General features: G+C 43.7%; 1 protein-coding gene across 3 annotated transcripts in view; it reads left to right on the forward strand.

Annotated features, from left to right (window-relative positions):
* The window catches only part of Ablim1 (actin binding LIM protein 1), a 160,387-nt gene that overhangs the window by 63,243 nt on the left and 76,594 nt on the right, over positions 1-20,550 (forward strand). For all 3 annotated transcript variants that reach the window (XM_090345798.1, XM_090345799.1, XM_090345800.1), the window contains exons 5-6: positions 9,718-9,844; positions 11,319-11,412. In XM_090345798.1, coding sequence (XP_090201924.1) covers positions 9,718-9,844; positions 11,319-11,412 — 221 coding nt within the window. The remainder of the gene's footprint in view (positions 1-9,717; positions 9,845-11,318; positions 11,413-20,550) is intronic.

Consider the following 20,550-nt stretch of genomic DNA (forward strand, 5'->3'; position numbering starts at 1 on the left):
AGCTTACAAGTACAAATTTACCTGAAAATTTCCCATACTACTTTTAAAAAGACATATACTCAGAATGCTGAGGACGCAGGCTTTGAACTTCAGTCATAATCATTGTCCTTCTTACAGGAAAATGAAAAACAATAGTTTTTTTGTGGGGCAGCTCAGGGATCAAACAATGTTTACAAGGCATCTCTGGATTATGTATGTCAAGCAGAAAGCAAGCTGCCCAAATCCACAAAGAAGAGGTAGAACCTTGAACTCAGGGAGATGCCACTTGCCCTGTCTGCTGAGATTTTCCCTCACATAGGTTTGAAAGTAGTAAGTATCCTTGATGTTGCCATGTGACCAGCCTTTCTGGAGAGCAAGTACAATTCAGTGGTATTGGCTTTGTCTTACAGCTTCCCACCCTCCTGTTGCAATGGAGGCATATAGAGATTTTTTACAGGAGGGAGAGAGTCCTTCCTTGAGATGCATCCTCAGCCAAGGTAGTTTAGATAGGAAATGTCCCCTGGCGGCTTGTGTGTTGAAGGCCTAAGGCCATGTTAATCAGTAGGTCTCTGGGGAAGTGATAAGAGTCCTGAAGTCTCTTACCTAATCCATTCAGTTGAATGAACCAAGTGGAGGTGGTGGAAGCTAGAGACTGGAGTCTAATGGGAAGAAGTAGATTGCTGAGGGCGAGCCTTTGGAGAGTCCATCTTTCCCTAGCCTCTTCTCTCTCTTTGGTTTCTCTGCTTCCCTGGCTGTGATCAGGTGAACTGCTTTGTCTACTCATGTCCCTAATGCTGTGATGTTTTGCCTCCCTTAGGCCCAAAGCAATGGATTCTACTGACCTTGGGCTGAAATCTGTCAAACCATGAGACAACATAAGTCCTTCCTTCTTTAAGTTGTTTCTTTTAGGTATTTTGTTACCATGATGGGAACTGACTAATGTAGAGACTTAGCAAATCCATGGGACAGATGGCAAGGGACCATTGATTCTTTCATTTGTCTCCTACCAGCTGGCCTCTTGAAATTATTAGTTGAGTATTTGGAAGTTGTGATTGTACTTATTAGTATGATGATTTAGTCTGTGCACATAGCCACCAGTTCTGAAAATGTGCATGTGAAAACACACATACTTAGAGTTCCTTGACGGGACCTTTTTTGTTGTTGTTGCTGTTGTTGTTTTGGAGGGAAAGCTAGTTGGTCCTAAGGTTTAAACCATGACCTGAATACTATCCTTTAGCTTGTTTGCCCAAGACTCTATCACTTGATCCATAGATTCACTTCTGAGTTTTTGATGGTTAAATGGAAATGAAAGACTTACAGACTTTCCCGTCCTGGCTGTCTTTGAATTATGATGCTCAGATCTCAGCCTCCTGAGTAGCTAGGATTTAGGATTACAAGTATGAATCACAGTGCCTGGCTTATGACAGGACCTTAAACCTAAACTCAGGGCATGTATCAGAAAAAAAGTATTAATGTTTCTGGCCTTTTTTCCATCATAAAGAATATATTATATTCCCAGGGAATCACAAGTCTGTGACTACTTTTATTTCTCATTTGGAGATGTAGATAGGCAGCTTCTCATGATATCTGATGCCTTCCAAAACCCAAGTCCTGTGTGCACATGTGAACAGGTAGAATCTCAAAGGTCTGATACTTACTGGGTGTCACACCATGAGACATTCAGCCTTCCAAGGCTTTCATACATGGTTACTGAGTGCAGCAGCCAGGTTGTAGCCCATTAAAAGCCATCCTTAGGGTAACTAGATGACAACCCCAGACTTCAGACTTCCCATTCTCATACTTTGGGTGTGGATCTGAGCTGGTGTTAAGTTGACAATAGATTTTCTTGTTTCTTTGGTGATTACCATAATGCCTAGCAGTGGCAAGGGATTCCTGGTAAATAGTTCCTACCTTCCTTCCTCCCTCTGTCCCTCTGTCCCTCCCTTCCTCCCTCTTTTTCCTTCTCTTCTTTCTTTCTTCTTTTGTAGTACTAGGATTAGAACTCATGGTTTTATGCTTGCTAGATAGACAACACATTGCCCCTTGAGCCATACCCCTAGCCTACTTGTGCTTTCAGGAATTTTTTAAAAAATGGGGGCCCACATTTTTGTCCAGGACTCACCTTGACCTTGTTCCTCCTATTTATGCCTCCTGCATTGCTAGGATGACAGACATAAAGCATATATTAAGCTTATTTGTTGAGATGGCCTCTTACTCACTTTTGGCCTAGGCTATCCTTGAGACTTAACATGAAAAGGTAGAATTTATAGAGGTGGCTGATCATGGCCAGCCTTGGAGGGGAGGGGTATAAACTGGTAATGAATTAGTTAAGAAGAAGGGATTTCTGGTCATCATTTCTAGGAAGATTGTACTTGACATTAGCTAAAGGAGACGGGTTGACCTTGAAAATCTATAACATTTTCCCGTAGCATCCTGTGAACTCTAGCTTTAGAGACTTGAATGGACAATTAAAAGGTGCAATTTTGGTCTCTGTTCATGAAAACTAGAGCAAAGTAATGACAACTTTAAGCTTATATGATATGGAGGAAAGGCAGCCCAAAGTGCCAAATACTAGAGTTTAGAAGACTAAGAGAATGGCCACTGCCTGGCTTGCCTTCAGGTGTCCTGGCGACAATCTGTTGCTGTCATGGCCCTGAAAACTTGCTTGTTATGCAGAATTGTTTTCCAAAATCAACATGAGCCACCACTTAAAATAGCATGTCAGGGGCTGCTTGGGCTCAACCAGCCAGGACTTGGTGATAGTGGGGAGTCTAGCAGAAGGTCACATTCTCCATCACCATGTCAACCTTTCACAATCATTTTGGGTCATTTTTAGTATCTGAGATGGACCCTATTTATAGCATTGATATCCCTTTTCCACAGTGTGGGAACATGTGACACCTATGTGAAAGTTTTAGCCCCTCCTGCTGTTTGTGTTTTCTGATCTCATAATGGCTTTCCTGGCAGCATCATATTAGGAAGTTAGAAGGTCTTTATAAAAGGATTCTTGAACTCCTAACCTCATGAATTGGCAGTTTCTCATTCCATTTCATATTCTGTCCTTGTCTTGAGTTGACCACATACCTGTGAGAGTTACCACAAATACTTTAACAAATGTTTTGTTTCGTTTTTAATTGTGGATTTGTTTTAGTAGCTTGACTTAAATAAAAAGACAACATGGACTGGAAGACTCAGCTTATAGCTGTGTCATTTGGGATGTGGATCCAATAGCCCTGACAAACACTCAATAATAGCCACTTGCTAGATCAACATTATTAGCATTATTAATTATGGCAATGGACAAATCTTCAAATGCTCTCACCTTCTGTACCTTAAATAGGTTAAAACTCTAGGCTATCTCTTACATAAAAATGGACACAGATTGGGATGTGTTCATCCTCTGTCACAACTCAAGGGCTCTGAAGGCCAAACTGTTAACCTGGATGCAGGTGTTTAGTTCATGCATGGGAACAGGCAACAACCAATGTTTGGACCCTGCTATGGAAGGGACAGAGGCCTAGTGAAGGGGAGCTACCTCCCCTTTATAACGTGGGCAACAACTATACGTATGAAAACAGCTGTTCATGTGAAGGAATTCATGAGGCCAGGCAGATGTGATGTGATGTGTGTGTGTGTGTGTGTGTGTGTGTGTAAAGCCTTGTGTTGAAGGCCATTTGTTAACCAAACAGCATCTGACCCATTTTCAAGTTACTCTGTGTCCTCTTCCCCTGCCCCATCCACAGCAGCAAGCATTCTCACCCATTCTTCTGCCACCTTTCTCTCATATAGGTGGAAAATCCTGGTTCTGTAAGAACCATTGAATAACATGACACCATTAAACTCAGAACTTCAAGTTAATCAAACTCTGGAACTTTTTTTTCCCCTCGAAGATTCTTCACTTAAGACCTTGGCAAGAATAAAGTGTCTCTGGTTAACAGTCTACTAAAAGGGTATTTTATAGGTTCTTGAAAGTCTTTTTCCACTTTCTATTAATAGCAACCTAATTTTGCGGCTATGAACTTATGTCATGATTTTATGGCAAGTACTATTTCTTTTTTATTCTTGTTATAAAAGGATTTCTGGGGGTTTGAATTTTCTGAACTATATCTATGCAACAGTTTTATTACTGAACGTTGATTTATTTTTTCTAAACACTCATTCTCTCCTTATCCCCCCTCTCTGTCTCTCTCTCTTCCTGAAAGCCCCTCTGTCTCTGTCTCTGTCTCTCACCAGTTTTAGGCCTTGATCTCCATGCTTCACACCCTTGCTTAGCTGTTTCACTCAAAGCTGGCACTCTACCACTTGAACCACATCTCCACTTCAGGCTTTTGTTTCTGGTGTAATTGAAGAGTCTCATAGACTTTACTATCCAGACTGGCTTCAAACCTCATTCAACAGATCTCAGCCACTCAAAAAGCTAGGATTCCAGGCATGAAACACCAAAACCTGACCTTTTTTAGTTTCTTACTTTTAGAAAATTTACAGTAAAGGAAGTGTATGCCCTAAGTGAAGTCATGCTTCCGTCTCAGTCCCTATAAGTGTGTTATGGTATTTCAGTATTTCAGAAGCATTGACTAGATAAGATAGATTTTTCTTCTAAAATTTTTCCCGTGGTTTGTTCCTTTGGTGGTGGGAATCAAACCCAGACTCTTGTGCATGCTAAGCACACACTCTACTACTAAGCTGCACCAACAGTCCACAGCCCCTTTTTATTTTACATTATTTTCACAACCATTCTCTACTTAACAGACTACACTTGAAAGAAAAGTTCATAGTCAAGTTCCACAGTGACTGTTTTTAACCCATTGACAGCAGAGGAACCGATAGCCCAGAGAGCAAACCAGGCCTGGTGGTTTAAACACAGGAGTTCTGGAAGCTACACGGCCTAACATTTAAGGACTGAAACCTGGACTCTGCCCTGGTCAGGTACAGGGGTAATTGAATATACTGTAGATGTTAGGTAATCCCTGGGTCCACTCTGGCCATAGATTCTTAGGTATAAAGGACAACATTTGTGTCAGAAGGTCTCCAGGGTCCTACTGGCTCTCTGTGGCCTGCAAAGTGCAGATAATTCTGACCTCCAGGTTAGTGGACATGCCCTAAAGTAGACCAAGATAACACACATGCAAGATCCTTCAAAGCTACATGAAACAAGGTGTTCATATTATGACCACTGTACGCCTAGTGAGAGTAAGATGCCAGTGGCTCACTCCTGTAATCTTAGCTACTGAGGAGGCTGAAAGCTGGGCAGGGAAGTCCGTTAAACTCTTATTGATAACTAATGACAGAAAAAGCCAGAAGTGGTAGAGTACTAGTCTTGAGAAAAAGGGGCCCAGGCATAGCACCCAGACCCAGAGTTCTGAGTGGTTAATTGGAGATAAGAATCTCATGGGGACTTTTCTGCCTGGGATGGCTTTGAACTGTGATCCTTGGCCTCCTAAGTAGCTAGATTATAGGTGTAAGCCAGCAATGCTTGGCATGCACTCTTCTTTCACAATGGAATGTTTATCACTAATATCTTCATTGCTGATGCCTTAGCCAAATAGTTTGAGACACTGGGAGAGCTGGGTTTCATCCTCTGGAAGCTTTCAGCCCAGGTAGATAGGAGTTCAGATAAGCCACCACCTTCATAGTCATTCAGGGAATGGCCAAAGCTCCCATGAGGTGCTCTTTGCCTCCTCATCCTGATTCTTCTTTTCCAGAGAGGCATCTTTGCATAGTAGAACATCTTTTCTTTGCTGACTGGAAAGTTCTCAGAAAGTAGAAATCATTCCTAAGTATCCATATTGGCTAGACCTTTGGTGCTGACCAAATAATGACATCTCTCTTGGCTTGGAAATACCAGTTTCCTTTGCTGATAGCCAAATACCCTAAATACAACTAAAAGCCTTCTGAAGCGCAGGTGGCCCTTTGCCATTACGAGGTATTAAGAGAGACAGGCAGAACCCTTATTGTTAAGGATCTTTATTACCTTTGAGCAAAATGATGTAATGTGGACTCAGGTGGACAGTGGGGTGTGAGTAGCCAAAATACTGCTCCGGCTCTTTGGTGCCAGGAGTAAAGAGCTGAGGACAAAATGTTTTAAGACTGTGGCTTTTTTTTCATGTTTGGTGATTACTTTTGCTTAGTGGAACACTGGCAAATTGCTAGTGGGTTGTGTTTCCATGATGCGGTTCCATATTCACCTATTTCTGACTGACAACCATTCCAGTGTCAATCATACGCTTTCTATATTTATCAGCAGCTGCTTTGGTGATGTGGAAACAATTTTCACAACAGCTGAAAAACATGAAGATAGAGAGAGTAGGACATATTGTTCTTCATGAAAAAGCTAAGCTGATGTTCACATGGAGGAAGTGAACCTGCCAGCAGGAAATTAACTCTGTATCTGGTCTACTTGCTCCAGCATGACCTCATGCTCCAGGGAAGGTCATGGATTTCTCCTGAGAAGAAGAGGTAGCCTCTGCATAATGCATGCACAGAATGCCTCTTAGCAAGGAGGGAGACTTCATTGGTTTGTCTGTTCAGGTTTAGGACAAAGGAAGCTTAAGTGGAGCCTCTCTTTGCTGCCTATCTCTGCTAGCTGGCTGTCTTTAAGCCTTCAGCACTGACTTATTCTCCGCTTCTTCCTGAGACAGTGGGCAGACCTGGATCTGAGTCACACAGAGGCAGCCTGTGGGGGCAGAGACAGCACGGCATCTTAACTCCATGGTTGTGAAGACCGATTGGTATCCTGTGTGCAGGGTACTGCCTGGTCTGTAGAAAGTTCTCTGTATAGGTCCCAGTGCTCATTATTCTGACACTGGGCCTTAGCTTCTTCTGGGCAGTCTGGACACCAGTGTGCTGAAAGAGAACTCAAGATTTAAATCAAGAATTCTGGTCTCTAGTTCTGGCAATGCCCTTGAGCAAGGCAGAGGGGATCCATTGAGTGACCCAAACATACCAAGCACTGGAAGTATATGCAAAGCACTGTCCTCTCTCTTCTTCATGATGGATAGCAACCCAGCAGGTGGCTTTTACTGTTTGCATTTCACAGATTAAAAAAATGGAGGCTCAGAAACTTCCTGACACCAAAACCAGTGTCCATGACACCTTCCACCATTGCCATCTCCCTAAACCTCTCTGCTTATGTGGGGAAAGACTCCAGACATCTTAACTGACTCTAGCAAGGCCCGAAGCCATCTCTCAAGTTTATTTCTTCCTTAAAACTATTCTTTTACACATTTTCTTAATGTTTAAATGTTTGCTGCCATCTAGTGGTGAAATCAGAAATAGTTGGTGTGTGTGTGTGTGTGTGTGTGTGTGTGTGTGAACTATCCAGCTGTGGGTGTGGCTGAAATGGTAGCCTACTTGCCTGTATTTGTGACACGCTGGGTCCAGACCCCAATATTGTAAACTACCCATTTTATACTGAAAAAGAAAAAAGTAGGGAGACCAAAGTTGAGTGTTTGCTAAGAGCTAGGAGAAGGACGGGATGAACAGGTAGGGCATCGAAGGTTTTTAGACAGGTGAAAGAAGTGTTGTGTTTGATACTATAATACTGGATGCATATTGCCAGCCTGTCCACACACAGAATGTTCAGCTTGTCTAAACCAATAATGAGAGCTAATGTAAACTGTAGGCCCTGGACAATAATGAGATATCAATGTTGTATTTCTTAGTTACAGACAGTATGCTAGAGGTTAGTGATTGGGGGGGTGGGGTCCCCTGACATAGGAATCTGGTTCTTCTGCTGGGTTGCACTAAGGACCTAAAGCTGTTCTGGAAAGTATCCCCCAATTTATCTTCAGCACACACTGTGTTTTTATCTTGCTCAGACTGGGTTTGAACCCCCCCCCACCCTCAGATCTCAGTTTCCTATGAAGCTAGAATTACAGATGTGAGCCACCAGCACCCACCTAAACTTTATATTTTCAAAATTTTTGTTGTAAAGGTGATGTACAGAGGACTTACTGTTATATAAGTCAGGTAATAAGTACATTGCATTTTGAATAATGTCACTCCCCCTCATTTTTCTTCCAGTTTATCCTTAACACCCTCTACCAAGTTGTTTAATTCATTTCCAACATAATGTCTAGAGAATATCAGATGAATTATATTTTTGAACAGATATTATTAATCTCTTCCTATTTTTATCCTTCTAGTGAACTAGATGTATGATTTGTGATACTTTTGATGAGATTTTGAGACACACATAAGCCTTATTTTATACAAATGCTCCATGTTTTGTCAATAGTATATAATTTTTTTTGTAATGGGCTATACTTTGAGAAATTCTGTAATATTCAGAGCTTAAACTTACAAGTACTTCTGGTTTAAAATTTTCAAATAATACAGAATATGGGAAACCTTTCTCCAATAGGAGAGTTTCTTAAGAACATTTTTTTCTAGAAATATTCTATTTTGGGGAGACTCCGCATATACCTTTTTATTTGCTAGTTTTTTTCTAATGAGCTTATGCCCTGTATAACATTGAACAAGATCCACATTGGTAGTCAAAGAATAAGTCAGCATACATTAACTAGACCTTGAGAAACTGTGTAAGCCATCTCCAGATGGTATTGGAGGTGGGGAATTTCCAGAATTTGGGCCTATTCTGTGTGACTTCAAGAAGACCCAAGGGACAGAATCCATTCTGGAGTGGGTACTGTCTAGAAACAGGAAAGGTGCTCTAGAAAGAGAGAGAATTAAAGCTGGACCAGAAGTATGGTTGGCAAAGGAGCAGGCCTCGCAGGACATGGTCAGGAGAGAGTGTCCAATCACTTCGTTGTCTCGGGGACCTGGTCTCTGTCTTGTTCTGAACTTGGCTGCTGAGTGGCATTACTTGGACACGGCTTTTTGCTATGTGTGTGGCTGGGGCCATCATGGCTAACCTGCCGCTCAGCTTCTCTGGATTTTGAACATTTGTAGGAGTTGATGTTGCTTTCCAATAACTTGCACCCATTTTATATCTCTGTGGTTTTAGAAAAACACTCAGCTCTGCTCACATGTGAGGTAGTTAATGATCAGAACAGTGCTGGCAGCTCTAACAGCAGCAGATTTTTAAACCACTTGTGAAGTGACAGCCACTGTGCCACCAGCATTGTCCCCACTGACAAGCCAAGGCTTGGTAAGGACACGTGACTGGCCTGGAGCCTGCAGTTAATAGATGTGGAGCTGCAGGTGGAACCCAGCTATCTGATTCCACTGTCTACACTCCCTGTTTACCATGAAGAAAACTTCTTCTCTTTCTCTGCCTTTCAGGAGTCTACCAAGGACAATTAAATCTAAGGGATTTAAGTATTTAATTAACGATCACACATCTTGGAAAGGCTGGCTTAAGTTGATAAGGAAACAGAGCTCCAAATATGCAGACAAGATTTATAGGCAGCAGTCCTATCATTAATAAAGGCCTGTGCGCCTTTATTAACTAATTAATTTTCTTAGAATCACAGTTCAGACTTTGTCATTATCATTCTCTGAGTCACAGCTTGACCTCGAAGGGTTCCTGAGCCCCAGGGATCTGAGGTGAAGGGCATCCATCTTATTAGATGTGCCGAGGTTTGGGCAGCCACTCTGTAGCTTGAGGATTGGTTCTGGGAGATTTGCTAGGGAAGAACGTGGAGCTGGGAAAGCAAATGGACTAGAGAGGTGCATCAGAACTGCTGGCTGTGCTGGGAGGAGGGTGGGGTTTGGAGCCTCCTACTTGGCTTTAGCAAGGACCACACATGCTAACAGCTGGCTTTGGCTCTCTTGCAGACTGTGCGGGCTGTGGAAGAGACATCAAGAATGGGCAGGCGCTCCTGGCACTGGACAAACAGTGGCACCTGGGCTGCTTCAAATGCAAATCCTGCGGGAAGGTTCTCACTGGGGAATATATCAGCAAGTAAGATGTGGCCACCAAGTTGGGGAGGGTAGTGGTGGGGGGGCATAGAGGCAGTGGGCCTGGGTGCGCCTGGGAGCCTGCAGGCTCTGGTTGCCCATCTTTTCTCATGTTGAAGTTCATTCACATCCCACAGTCTTATGAACTTTTTGACATAAAAGTTGGAAGAAGAATCCTGTTGCCTGGTGCCTGTGGCTCACACCTGTAATCCAAGAGACTGAGGAGTTTGGACACTGAGATCTGAGAATTATAATCTGAAGCCAGCCTGGGCAGAAAAGTTCATGAGATAGACTTTCAACTCACCAAAAACCTACAAGAGGAGGTGTGGCTCAAGTGATAGAACACCAGCCTGAAAAAGCCAAGGAACAGCTCAGACCCTGAGTACAAGTCTAGTACTGCCATGTACACACACACACACACACACACACACACACATATGCGCGCGCACAGTTTCATTATTATGTTTTTGCTATGATGTGGTTTCTATAAACTTGAAGAGATACTAATTATTCCTTAATTTAATAACAAAGCTGACATCATGTTGCATGATACCCTGTCTGTAGCCAACAAAGCATTTGGCTATTGGTTTTCACATGTAGTGTGTAGGAAATTTCTCTCCTCCAGGTCTGGGGGGAATATTTGTGGATACCCAAAATATACAAGGGATGCAGTAGGTATCATGACTATTTAAAAAAGTGTTTCTACCCAGAAATATCCAGAGAATGATTTTTCTTATGTTCTGAGATAAATGGGGGGTTGTGGTGCCAGGGAGAGTCCTGGGCCCCCAGCACTTAGGCAAGGTGACTGGAGGCTGCTGGGAGACTCTGCCCAGGCCTGTGAGCTTATGGCAGGATGGGGCTGGGGGAAATGAGGTGTTCTGGGAGTAAAGGGGAATGATTGGCCTGGGATTCCTTTCCTTTCCTCTTCGTGCGTGCGTGTGTGCCTGTGTGTGTGTGTGTGTGTGTGTGTGTGTGTGTTTTGGGGGACAGAGGGGAGTCCTTCCTAGGGCTTGAACTGAGGACCTAGACCCTTGAGCTTTTGTGCTCAAGGCTAGCACTGTATTGCTTTGAGCCCCAGATCCACTTCCAGCTATTTTGGTGCTCCACTGGAGATAAAAGTCTCATAGCTTTCCTTCCCAGACTGGCTTTGAACCATAATCCTAGGATCTCAACCTCTTGTGTAGCAAGGATTACAGGTGTGAGCCACCAGTACCAGCTGGGATTTCTTCTGGCTAGTTTTGAGGAGCCAAGGAAGCAATCAGTTGTCACCACATGGTGATATGGCTATTCTCTCTGTGTGGCCTGGGGAACGGTGGCTTTCTCTCAGATCTGTGATTTTTGACCACGTCTGGTCAGATGCCAGGCTTTTGAATATTGGGCATGGGCAAAATGTGTTCTACTTGTGTGCTGGGGACAGGACGGCTGGGAGAACTTCTGCCCTCCTCTTCTCGGGAGCTGAATATGATTTTGTCTTGCAGGGATGGTGCCCCATACTGTGAAAAAGACTACCAGGGGCTCTTTGGGGTGAAGTGCGAAGCGTGTCACCAGTTTATCACTGGGAAAGTCCTGGAGGTAAGTGACAAGTGGCCTCCACCACAAAGCTATTGCCATTTTCCTCAGAGACACTCGGAAACACAGGACAGAGCTTACCTTTCTAGATTGTCTTTGCCCGTACAGGAAGGAAGGGGTCCATAATGACTGCCTTAGAGAATTTATGCGCTGTGTTGTCCTGAGGGGTACTTTCTACCAAATACCCACATGGAACTCGGAAGGAATTTGAAGGGGAGTGGAAGGAGGGGGGAGAAGAAGAATACTTCTACCTAATTATGGTCTACAGAGTTAGGTAGACCATTTATTTTTAGAAGAGGAAATGAAGTAGATGTGAGAGACGTGTGTGTGTGTTGTGTGTAAGTGAAGGCTCAGAATTAGAGGTCAGAAAGGAAGGGAGGGTAAAAGGTGAGGGAATAGGTGTTCCCACCCACATCCTGTGCCAGTGCACCTGTAACTACGCTGAGCTGGAACTTATCAAGTTCTGGTGCAACTGCTTCCAACCAGGCCTTGCTTCATACTTTGACTTTGTCAGCCACTGCCCTGATCAGTATCATATCTTGGGTGAGCCTGGTTCTTCTTGGACAAGAGGCCCTTACAGCTGATCCCAGGGCCAGAGTTCAGAGGGAGGCACTGCCCTACTTTTCACAGGCCATGTGAGGTGCCAGCGAAGTCAGAGGGGAAAGGAAAAATGGCCTCATACTCCTCCCCCTCTCCAGGGTGGAGAGTGTGTGCTGAGCAAGGTGGGGCATGCAAGCCTAGCAGCTGGCAGTATGACCAGTCATTCCTGCAGCCTGCCATCCTGTCCTTCAGACATCCCGGCACTAAGTCCACATAGCCAAGTCCAAACTTCTCAGGAGAGTGCGTTTCAGAGACACAGGGTGGAAAATCCAGGGCCTCCTTTCCGCTGCCCCAGCTGGTTCTAGATCCCACTTTTTCCCTGGGGTGTCACAGCATAGGTAGCTTCCTAAATCCCACCCCAAGCCCTTCCCATGAAACAGGTACTAGGACCTAGTACATGGAATTGTATTGGGGACATAGGGAAATGACTGTCATCACTCAGCCAGAGAGAGAAGGTTCTGGAAAAGGAAGGGGCAACTGCAGAAGCTGGGTAGCGGGTAGCAAGGACAAAGACAACACCTACGAAAACCAAAGGCAAGACAGTCAGGAATGCAGAGTAGAAGATGATGCTGAGGAGGTGGCAAGAGTTCTACAAGGTGATGTTCAAAAGTCTGGGCTTGATCCTAAGCGGGGAGTACAGAAATGATAGCTGGAGTGTTGTGGGGTTCAATAGTGGTATTATGTAAAGATGAATACTCAACTATGAGTGTACAGGTGGTCACAGTAGCACTGCCCGCAGTTAGATGGTAGAAGAAACCCAGTGCCCACCACGGGGTCCATGGCTGAACCGAACACAGTCCAGCCATGCAATCAATGGCTTATGATGGAGCCTTAACTGAAACAATGCTACTACAGCATGGATGAACCTGGGACGTTTGCTCAGTAAAAGACTCTAGGAGACAGGGAGGGGATGCTCAGCCATCACATTTGAGCCTGGAGCTAGGTCCTCAAAGACTTCAAGCCAGTCACACAAGGACACATGTAGTGAGATTCCTAACCCAGAGCAGCAGAAAACTGACCAGTTTTTGCTAGAGTTAGGCAGAGGAATGGAGAGAGATTGTTGAATGAATGCTGTGTTTCCTTTAGGGAGATTAAAATATTTTGATCCTAGACAGAGGAAGTGCTTGTACAACACTCAGAATGTGCTAAGTGCCAGTGGATTCTTCATTTTAAAATGGTAAATTTTAGGCCATGAGAAATTTGCCTTAAATTAAAAAAAAAAAAGTTAACCAAGTGCCAGAGGCTCACATGTGTAATCCTAACTACTTAGGAGGCTGAGATATGAGGATAGTGGTTCAAAGCCAGCCTTGGCAGAAAAGTCCATGACACTCTTATCTCCAGAAAACTAGAAGTGATTCTGTGGCTCAAAGTGGTAGAGCTCTAACATTGAGCAAAAAAGCTCAGGGACAATGCCCAGGCCCTGAGTTCAATTACTGTGTCCTACAAAAATAAACAAACAAATAAATGAGGAGATGAGAGTGTAGAGGAGACTACAGAAGAACCGAGAGCACAAAACCATAGTGTAGCACTGGCTGGACACATAAGAAGGGGGAACCTCCCCAGCCCCTCCCCCACACTCAAGAGGGAGGAGTTCTCCTCCCTTCTCCAGTGAAGCTTGTCAACCAAGTGCACTGCAAGGTTAGGGTCTGGGGTTTTTGCTTAGGGAAAAGAATGCCCAGAAAGGTTGTTGGATTTCTCTCAAAGTTAGTTCAATACTTGTGTGAAAATGAGGCTGGGAGGTGTGGCTTCAGTGATAAGATATTTGAGCACAAACCTCAGTACTGCCAAAAGGCACAAACAAACATACACACAGAGTCCCAGGCCAAGGTATGATGGCTCATGCCTATAATTCCAGTTACTTGGGAGACTTGAGGTTCAAGGATCATTGCCTAAGGCTAGTCCCCCAGGGAAACGTTAGAGACTCTGTCTGAGAAAACAAAAACAAAAGGACTGAGGAGTATGCCACCAAAAAAGTAAGTTAGGCTAATAATGGAACCTTCTATGCTGTATAATTAATGTGTGGAGGACAGAAAGTAAAACTGGAACCCTAAAGATAGCTTTTGGAAGAAACCGTAGCTTACTACTTTCTCCCTTAAGTTGGAAGCTCAGTGTTCATGGGAACATAAACACCTCTTCTTGAGCTAGCTTCAGGTTTCAATCAAGGCCTATAGTGGGTTTAAGACTTGGAGACTTTGCATGCAGTGGCTTTAGCACTGGGCCATCTGGGAGTGAGTAGTTGCACAATATTGAAGCTTAGATTCAGGGTCCACCCAGCAGGGTCTGTTCTCCTCAGATGGGTGTGTGATCTAGAAAAATGTTCTGCAGGGTTAGTGCATGGACATGTGACTGCTGGTGAATCATCTGGGCTTGGTCATCAAAGGAACTCAGACCTGGGGCTCCCCATACCCCACCTTCCCACACACGATTCTCTTACGCCATCACTGAATATTAGATTTGTTATAAATTTAGTGAATCTTGGTAGTATCTTTTCTTCCATTCATAGATAATAAATGTATGCACTTCCTGTGTTTACCCTTATGGTGCTAGCTTAATATAGATTTAATAATTGGGGATCTTGATTTATAGTCTCAATATATTTTCAGAGCTGGGTTGTATATGAAGGACCACCAAAGATCCTTCCTCTCCTCTTCTAGCTACTGGGTTTCCTTGGCTTCTGGCTACATCACTCTATTCCCTCTATGGCTGCCTTTTCTGTGATGTCTCCTGTTCTGTCAGTTGTCCTCTTGCCTTTCTCCCAAAAGGATACCTGGCCATTTGACTCAGGGCCATCCTCATCATCTTGGTTGACTTCCTCATCTTGAAACTAGAGAATTTTGGAGCCCCCAGGCCCAAACTCTAGAAGTTCTACAAGTCAGAACCAGCTACTTACCCTGAATATGCCAAATAGAGACAAGATGAAGTCAGAGACAGATTACTTAGTCCTGGTATGCCCTGGAAAAGAGCCCATCTTCAGCCATCTTTGGAGTTCAGGCATGAGTTTTAGACTTTATAGACAAAGCACTGGGGGAAGGGTGTGAAAGGTATGCCTAATGGTGCAGCAGCCCAATCACAGGTGTGGTCTGGCTCCGTTAGTCTTTGTTTTGGCGTGTTTCCAGAGAAGTAGCCAGCATTGTCAGAGTACATCAGTTATTCTTGCTTGCTGGGTGGTCTGTCCTGAGCATGCTCTGTTGTTCCTCTGGGAACAATGTCCCTGTCATAATCTGTGCTTCCTAGATTGCAAAGCAATTGTAAAATGGCTGCAGAGAGAATGGTGAACAATCTCAAAAACCTTTACTTAGTCACATCTACAAACAGGTCTACAGCTCCAGAGTGCATAGTATAGGTGTGAGTGTGTCATTCTTTAACCTACTCCAGTTAAGCTGGGAAAAAATATCCAGGTAGCAGCCTGAATAGAACCACAGCTCCACAGTAATTTTTAAATATTTTTTAAATTTTATTTTGGTTAGTCATAGGGCTTGAACTCAGGACCTAGGTGTCTAGTTTATTCACTCAAAGCTAGTGTTCTATCACTTTGGGTCACAGCGCCAAATTTCAGTTTTCCAGTGGTTAATCAGACATAAGAGTTACACAGACTTCCCTACCCAGTCTGGCTTCGAATCACGATCCTCACATCTCAGCCTCCTGAGTAGCTGGTGCCCGGCTCCACAGTGCTTTTAACACTGGGCATTGGAGTGATGTGGCCACACCCTCTGGGTGTGGTTTCACTTGAGAGTCACCTGACCTCAGAAGGAGAAAGGGCCTAGGTCAGGGCTGGCAAAGCTGTGCTGTAGGCTCTGTCCACATGCCTCCAGAGCCCTTTGGCAGGTCCTGTGGCCTCTTTGGAAGTGTCCTTCCCTCCAAGGTAAAGGGACTGGCATGAGATTCACAAAGCAGCTTCCTGTTCTCATCTTTATCCCATCACCCTTGTAACCCAGCTACATCTCACCAGCCAGGGATCAAAGGGGAAGGGCAGGGAAGGGTGTGTGAGCACCAGGTGGTTTGATGAGTGACAGAGGACCCCCAGATCTGCTTTTCTTGACTTGAGAATACACCTGCTGGTTGACCTAAAATATGTCTTTCAATTTCTTTAAGCCCCAGGTATTCCTTTCTTTTATTATATGCATTAAAAATATACATCTAAAACTAAGACTTGGATAGCTTGACTCTCAACATTTCTTTGGACCTTAGGACCCAACTTCTCTTCATTTTCATCTCTTAGATGCAAATAGTCAGAGACAGCAGTTCCTTTATTCTGTGATTTTTTTTTTCTTTCCCTGGGAACTAGCATGGAAGGCCTGGCAGTTAACATCCATTCAAACTGTAGCTTTGTTTATCACTCCTGCTATCAGTTTTCTTTAGCTAGATTCTCTTTGGGGGGAGAGCTTGTTATAAATGGCGTATCTTTAAAAAGCATTGGCTAATTAACCTAAATATGGGACATTTTGAAAATGTTACTAGTGCCTGCTGCCTCATTAAGAAGTACAAAACACATTCATGTGAGACACAGGAGCTTCCTGCTAGCCTCCTCCCTCCATCCCTTCTCTAAAACTTCGCTCCCACAACCTTTCCCCCACTTTCCTCTCTTACTGCTTCCTTTTTCCCATCTCCACTCTGTTTCAGGAGCCTGTAATCCTATCTACTTAGGAGGCTGAGATCTGAGGACTAAGGTCTCAAGTTGATACTGCTGGTCAGGCAAATCTGAGACTCCAGTTAACCAGGAGGGGAAAAAAAACCAAGACATAAAAGTGTGACAGTCAAAAAAGAAAAAAAAAAAGGGTGTGACTCAAGTGGTAGAATGCCAGCCTTGAGTGAAAGAGCTAAGAGAGAGTGCCAGTCCCAGTGTTCAAGCCCCGGTTCCAGCACAGAGAAAGAAAGAATAAAGGAAGAGTTTCTTCCACTTTCTTCCCTTCCTGCATCCCTGGCTGTCAGCTCATCTCTCTTGTGTCCTCCCACAGTCCCCAGCCTGGATTCAGTGTCACTAAGCTGGAAATGCCCCCTCTCCGTTCCCTGAGTAGGCCCACACCTTAGCTCCCTGGAGCCTGCTTTGGTCCCTTCTGGGAGGAGCAGGGCAGGTACGTGGACTTGGACAGTCAGCATAGAGGAGCCAGGCAGGCTCTGCCTCCTGCCTCAGGTCTGAGCTCTCACTTTCCCAGTTTCCTCCTGTCACTGCACCCAGGAACTCAGTCAACACCCCTGGGGGAATCTGGTCTTTCCAGAAGGTCTGGTGGTGCCTGTTTAAGCTGCTACCTGTTGACATGCCCCCTGGGTAGGAAGGGTGCTGCTGTCTGTGACAACCTGCGAATTGAGGAGGCAGGGCCATCCGCTAGACCCCTACAGGACCCCTGTCCTGCAAGACTCCTGGTCTGTGGTTAGCTGTAAAGTGGCTTTTAGGCACCTCCTTCTCAGGGAGGTGCAGGGAAGGGAATCACAACAGGATTCTGCCATTTCCTTGTCAGGGATTAAAAATTGCTGGCTTTGTTCAGTTTTGCTTTTTAGCTGATTAAAAAAACAAAACACTGATCTTTCCCAAATTCCAGGGACAAATGTTTATGATTTTGGGGGGATGGAGGGGTAGCTGGGAGGCTTGAACTCAAGGCCTGGGCACTGTCCCTGAGCCTCTCTGTGCTCAAGGCTAGCGCTCTACCACTTGAGCCACAGGACCACTTCTGATTTTTCTGTTTATGTGGTGCTGAGGAATCAAACCCAGGGCTTGATGCGTGCTAGGTGAGAACTCTACCACTAAGTCGCATTCCCAGCCCCATGTTTATGAAATTTTAGGGAGGCTGACATATTATAAATTGGAGGTCCTTGTCCTCTGCTCACGATGGTGTAGATATTTTCAGGCTGTTTCATTACCATGAGTGTTCTGAGCTGGCCTGTTGTGAGGGGAGAGTTGGTCCTGGCACTTGCATGACAGCAAAAACTGCTGTATCAAAGATACAATTTACAAAAGATAGTCATAAATGTTCAAGTTTTGGTTGGGTTTTTTTTTTTTGAGGTTTGAAATCAGGGCCTCCTTCTACCTCATTCTACCATTTGTGTCTTACCCCAGATCTTTTCAGTTTAGTTGGTTTTGCAGATAGAGTCTCATACTTTTGCCCCTGGCCAATCTCAGATAGAGATTCCTACCTTGGATCTCCTAAGTATCTGGAATTGCAAATGTGTTCCACCACACTCAGCTCAACTCCTTTTCCTGAGAAGATGAATGACATACAGAAAATGAATCACATTCTTTTCATTCTCAAGGTCTCCGAATTCCTGCTTGGTTCCACATGCTTGTGAACTGAAATATTTTTGAGTTCACAAACATTTTCAAGTAAACTCATAAATATTGCATTCTCATAGCAGTCCTGTAAAGGGGCCAGTATCTTTAATACTGACCTCTATATGTAGGTGAAGCTACTGAGTGCTGGGAATTCCGGAACTAATTAGTGACAGACCAAAATTAGAAAATAGGTCTCAGTTCTCAAATGATAAGGGCACGTGTGTGTACACATCCTACACACATGCGTACTTGCGCATGCACACACATGCACACACATATGGGTACTCACACAGTGTGAAGCAGTCTGCCTCCAGTCTAACTTGCCAGATGACTTAGACATATCCTTCCTGGTGGGGAAGAGAAGCTTTGTGTATGGGCTCCTTCTACCTATGGTCAGGTCAATAAACATTTGCTGTTTCGTTGATTTACTTTTTAGCAAAGTCAGATGTCACTGAAGGCCAGTGACCTTGCTGTGTCTGACCTTTCCTGCTTTAATCAGCAGTAGGGTCCTTCAGGGCATCTGGCATGATCCCTGGAGAATATTACAAATCCATGATGCTGTGGCTGGCTAGAGGACCCATTTTCTCCATAGAGCTTTTGTCTAGGACTCTTCACAGCCTCATGAAATGACCCACGACGAGGCAGGACCAATATGGAAACACCAATCACATTTTCTCACTGTGTGATTTGAAAGATGGCTTCATTTTAAAATAAAAGTCTGTTTCATTTTGTTTTTGTTTCTTGAGACAAGGTCTTATTTTGTTGCCCAGGTAGGTCTCCAACATGGACTCAAATAATCTACCCACCTTCACCTCCCCAGTAGCTGGGACTACTTGGGAAGTAGTACTAATATGCATCCATCTTGGAATGGTTTCATTTTAAGTATGAGTTAAGCAAAAGTTAAACCTATTTGTAAAATGGGATATTATTCAGCTATGTTAAAGGAATAAAGTACTGACTCATAGATTACGTGAATAAACCTCAAAAAATAGTATACTAAGTGAAAGAGCTACCCCCAAAAGATCATGTGTCACAATTCCATTTGTGAAGAATGTCTAGAGTAGGCAAATATGCAGGGGCAGAAAGTAGACTAATGGCGGCCAGGGCCTTGGCGAGGATGAAAATGGGGAATGACTGATCATGAATATGGAGATGTTTTCCTTTAGAGTGATCAAAATGATCAAAATGTTCTACAACTAGATAGTGGTGAACATATTGAAACTCACTGAAGTGTGTATTTTAATAGTGTACATTTTATGACATATATTATTTCAATTTAAATAGCCATGTATATTTACTATAGATGTGTTCATACATGTCTAATTATACAAAGAAGAAGGTGATGGAGAACTGAGAACCTGTTCTTTCAGCTCCCGCATCTGTAAAACAGTAATACTGATCATTGCCTCACAGGGCTGTGGGATTTGAGGGGAGAGAGAAAGATAGAGGAGAAAGTAGATGAGTGGAGGGCATATTAACCCCCCATCTCCAGGCTTGGTTAGAAGCTAATTTGTTCCTCTCTTCTAGTCCTTGAATCTCAGTCTACTTTTCTAGGCCTAAGCAGAATGAAGAAAGCCCCTAGATGAGCAGTCAGATCAATGAATGCCTACAAGATTCTGTGCTAGCTTCTTTCCTCTGGGGCAGTGGTTCTCTTACGTGGCCTCTGGTTATCTCCATGCAGAAGTCTGATATTGATCAGAGTGGGATTTATCGATGTAAAATCTTGGATGGAAAGTGGCCTCACGTTAGTTGTGATGTCTTATCTGGAAAGCATAATCTCACACTAATATTTTGTCCATCCCCTTTTTAACAGATTGGAATTGGCCCTGTTGAGTACATCCCATTGACATGATAAATGGTTTGAAGAAAATCTGATTTTCCCCCACACCACCCGCCTTCTTTTAGATTAACAACAGAGAAGGAAGGTTGTCAGGGTAACAGAAGACTGCTCACAAGTAGTAGATTTGATATTTATGGAAAAAAATCACCCTATTTCCTATCTGTACACATAGGAGAACTTCCTTCTCCGGAAATGACAGTTTGAAAAGAATTTCTATTTATCTTGATTTAAAAAGTTATTTGGGTTTATGGTGTGACTTAACTTCAGAGAATTAGATTAAGTGAGCTATCTTCCTACCTTCTTTGTTTCTTTCATTTTAAATACACAGTTTGATTTTTACCATTTGGTTAACTTGCAGGCTCATAATAATGTGTTATTTTTTTTTCTGGTCCAAACCTAGTCAAGCTTTTTTAAACTTCAGAAAATCTTAGCTATT

This window comes from Megascapheus bottae, chromosome 15, assembly GCF_031878675.1.
Source record: "Megascapheus bottae isolate mThoBot1 chromosome 15, mThoBot2.hap1, whole genome shotgun sequence".
NCBI classification, from domain to species: domain Eukaryota; kingdom Metazoa; phylum Chordata; class Mammalia; order Rodentia; family Geomyidae; genus Megascapheus; species Megascapheus bottae.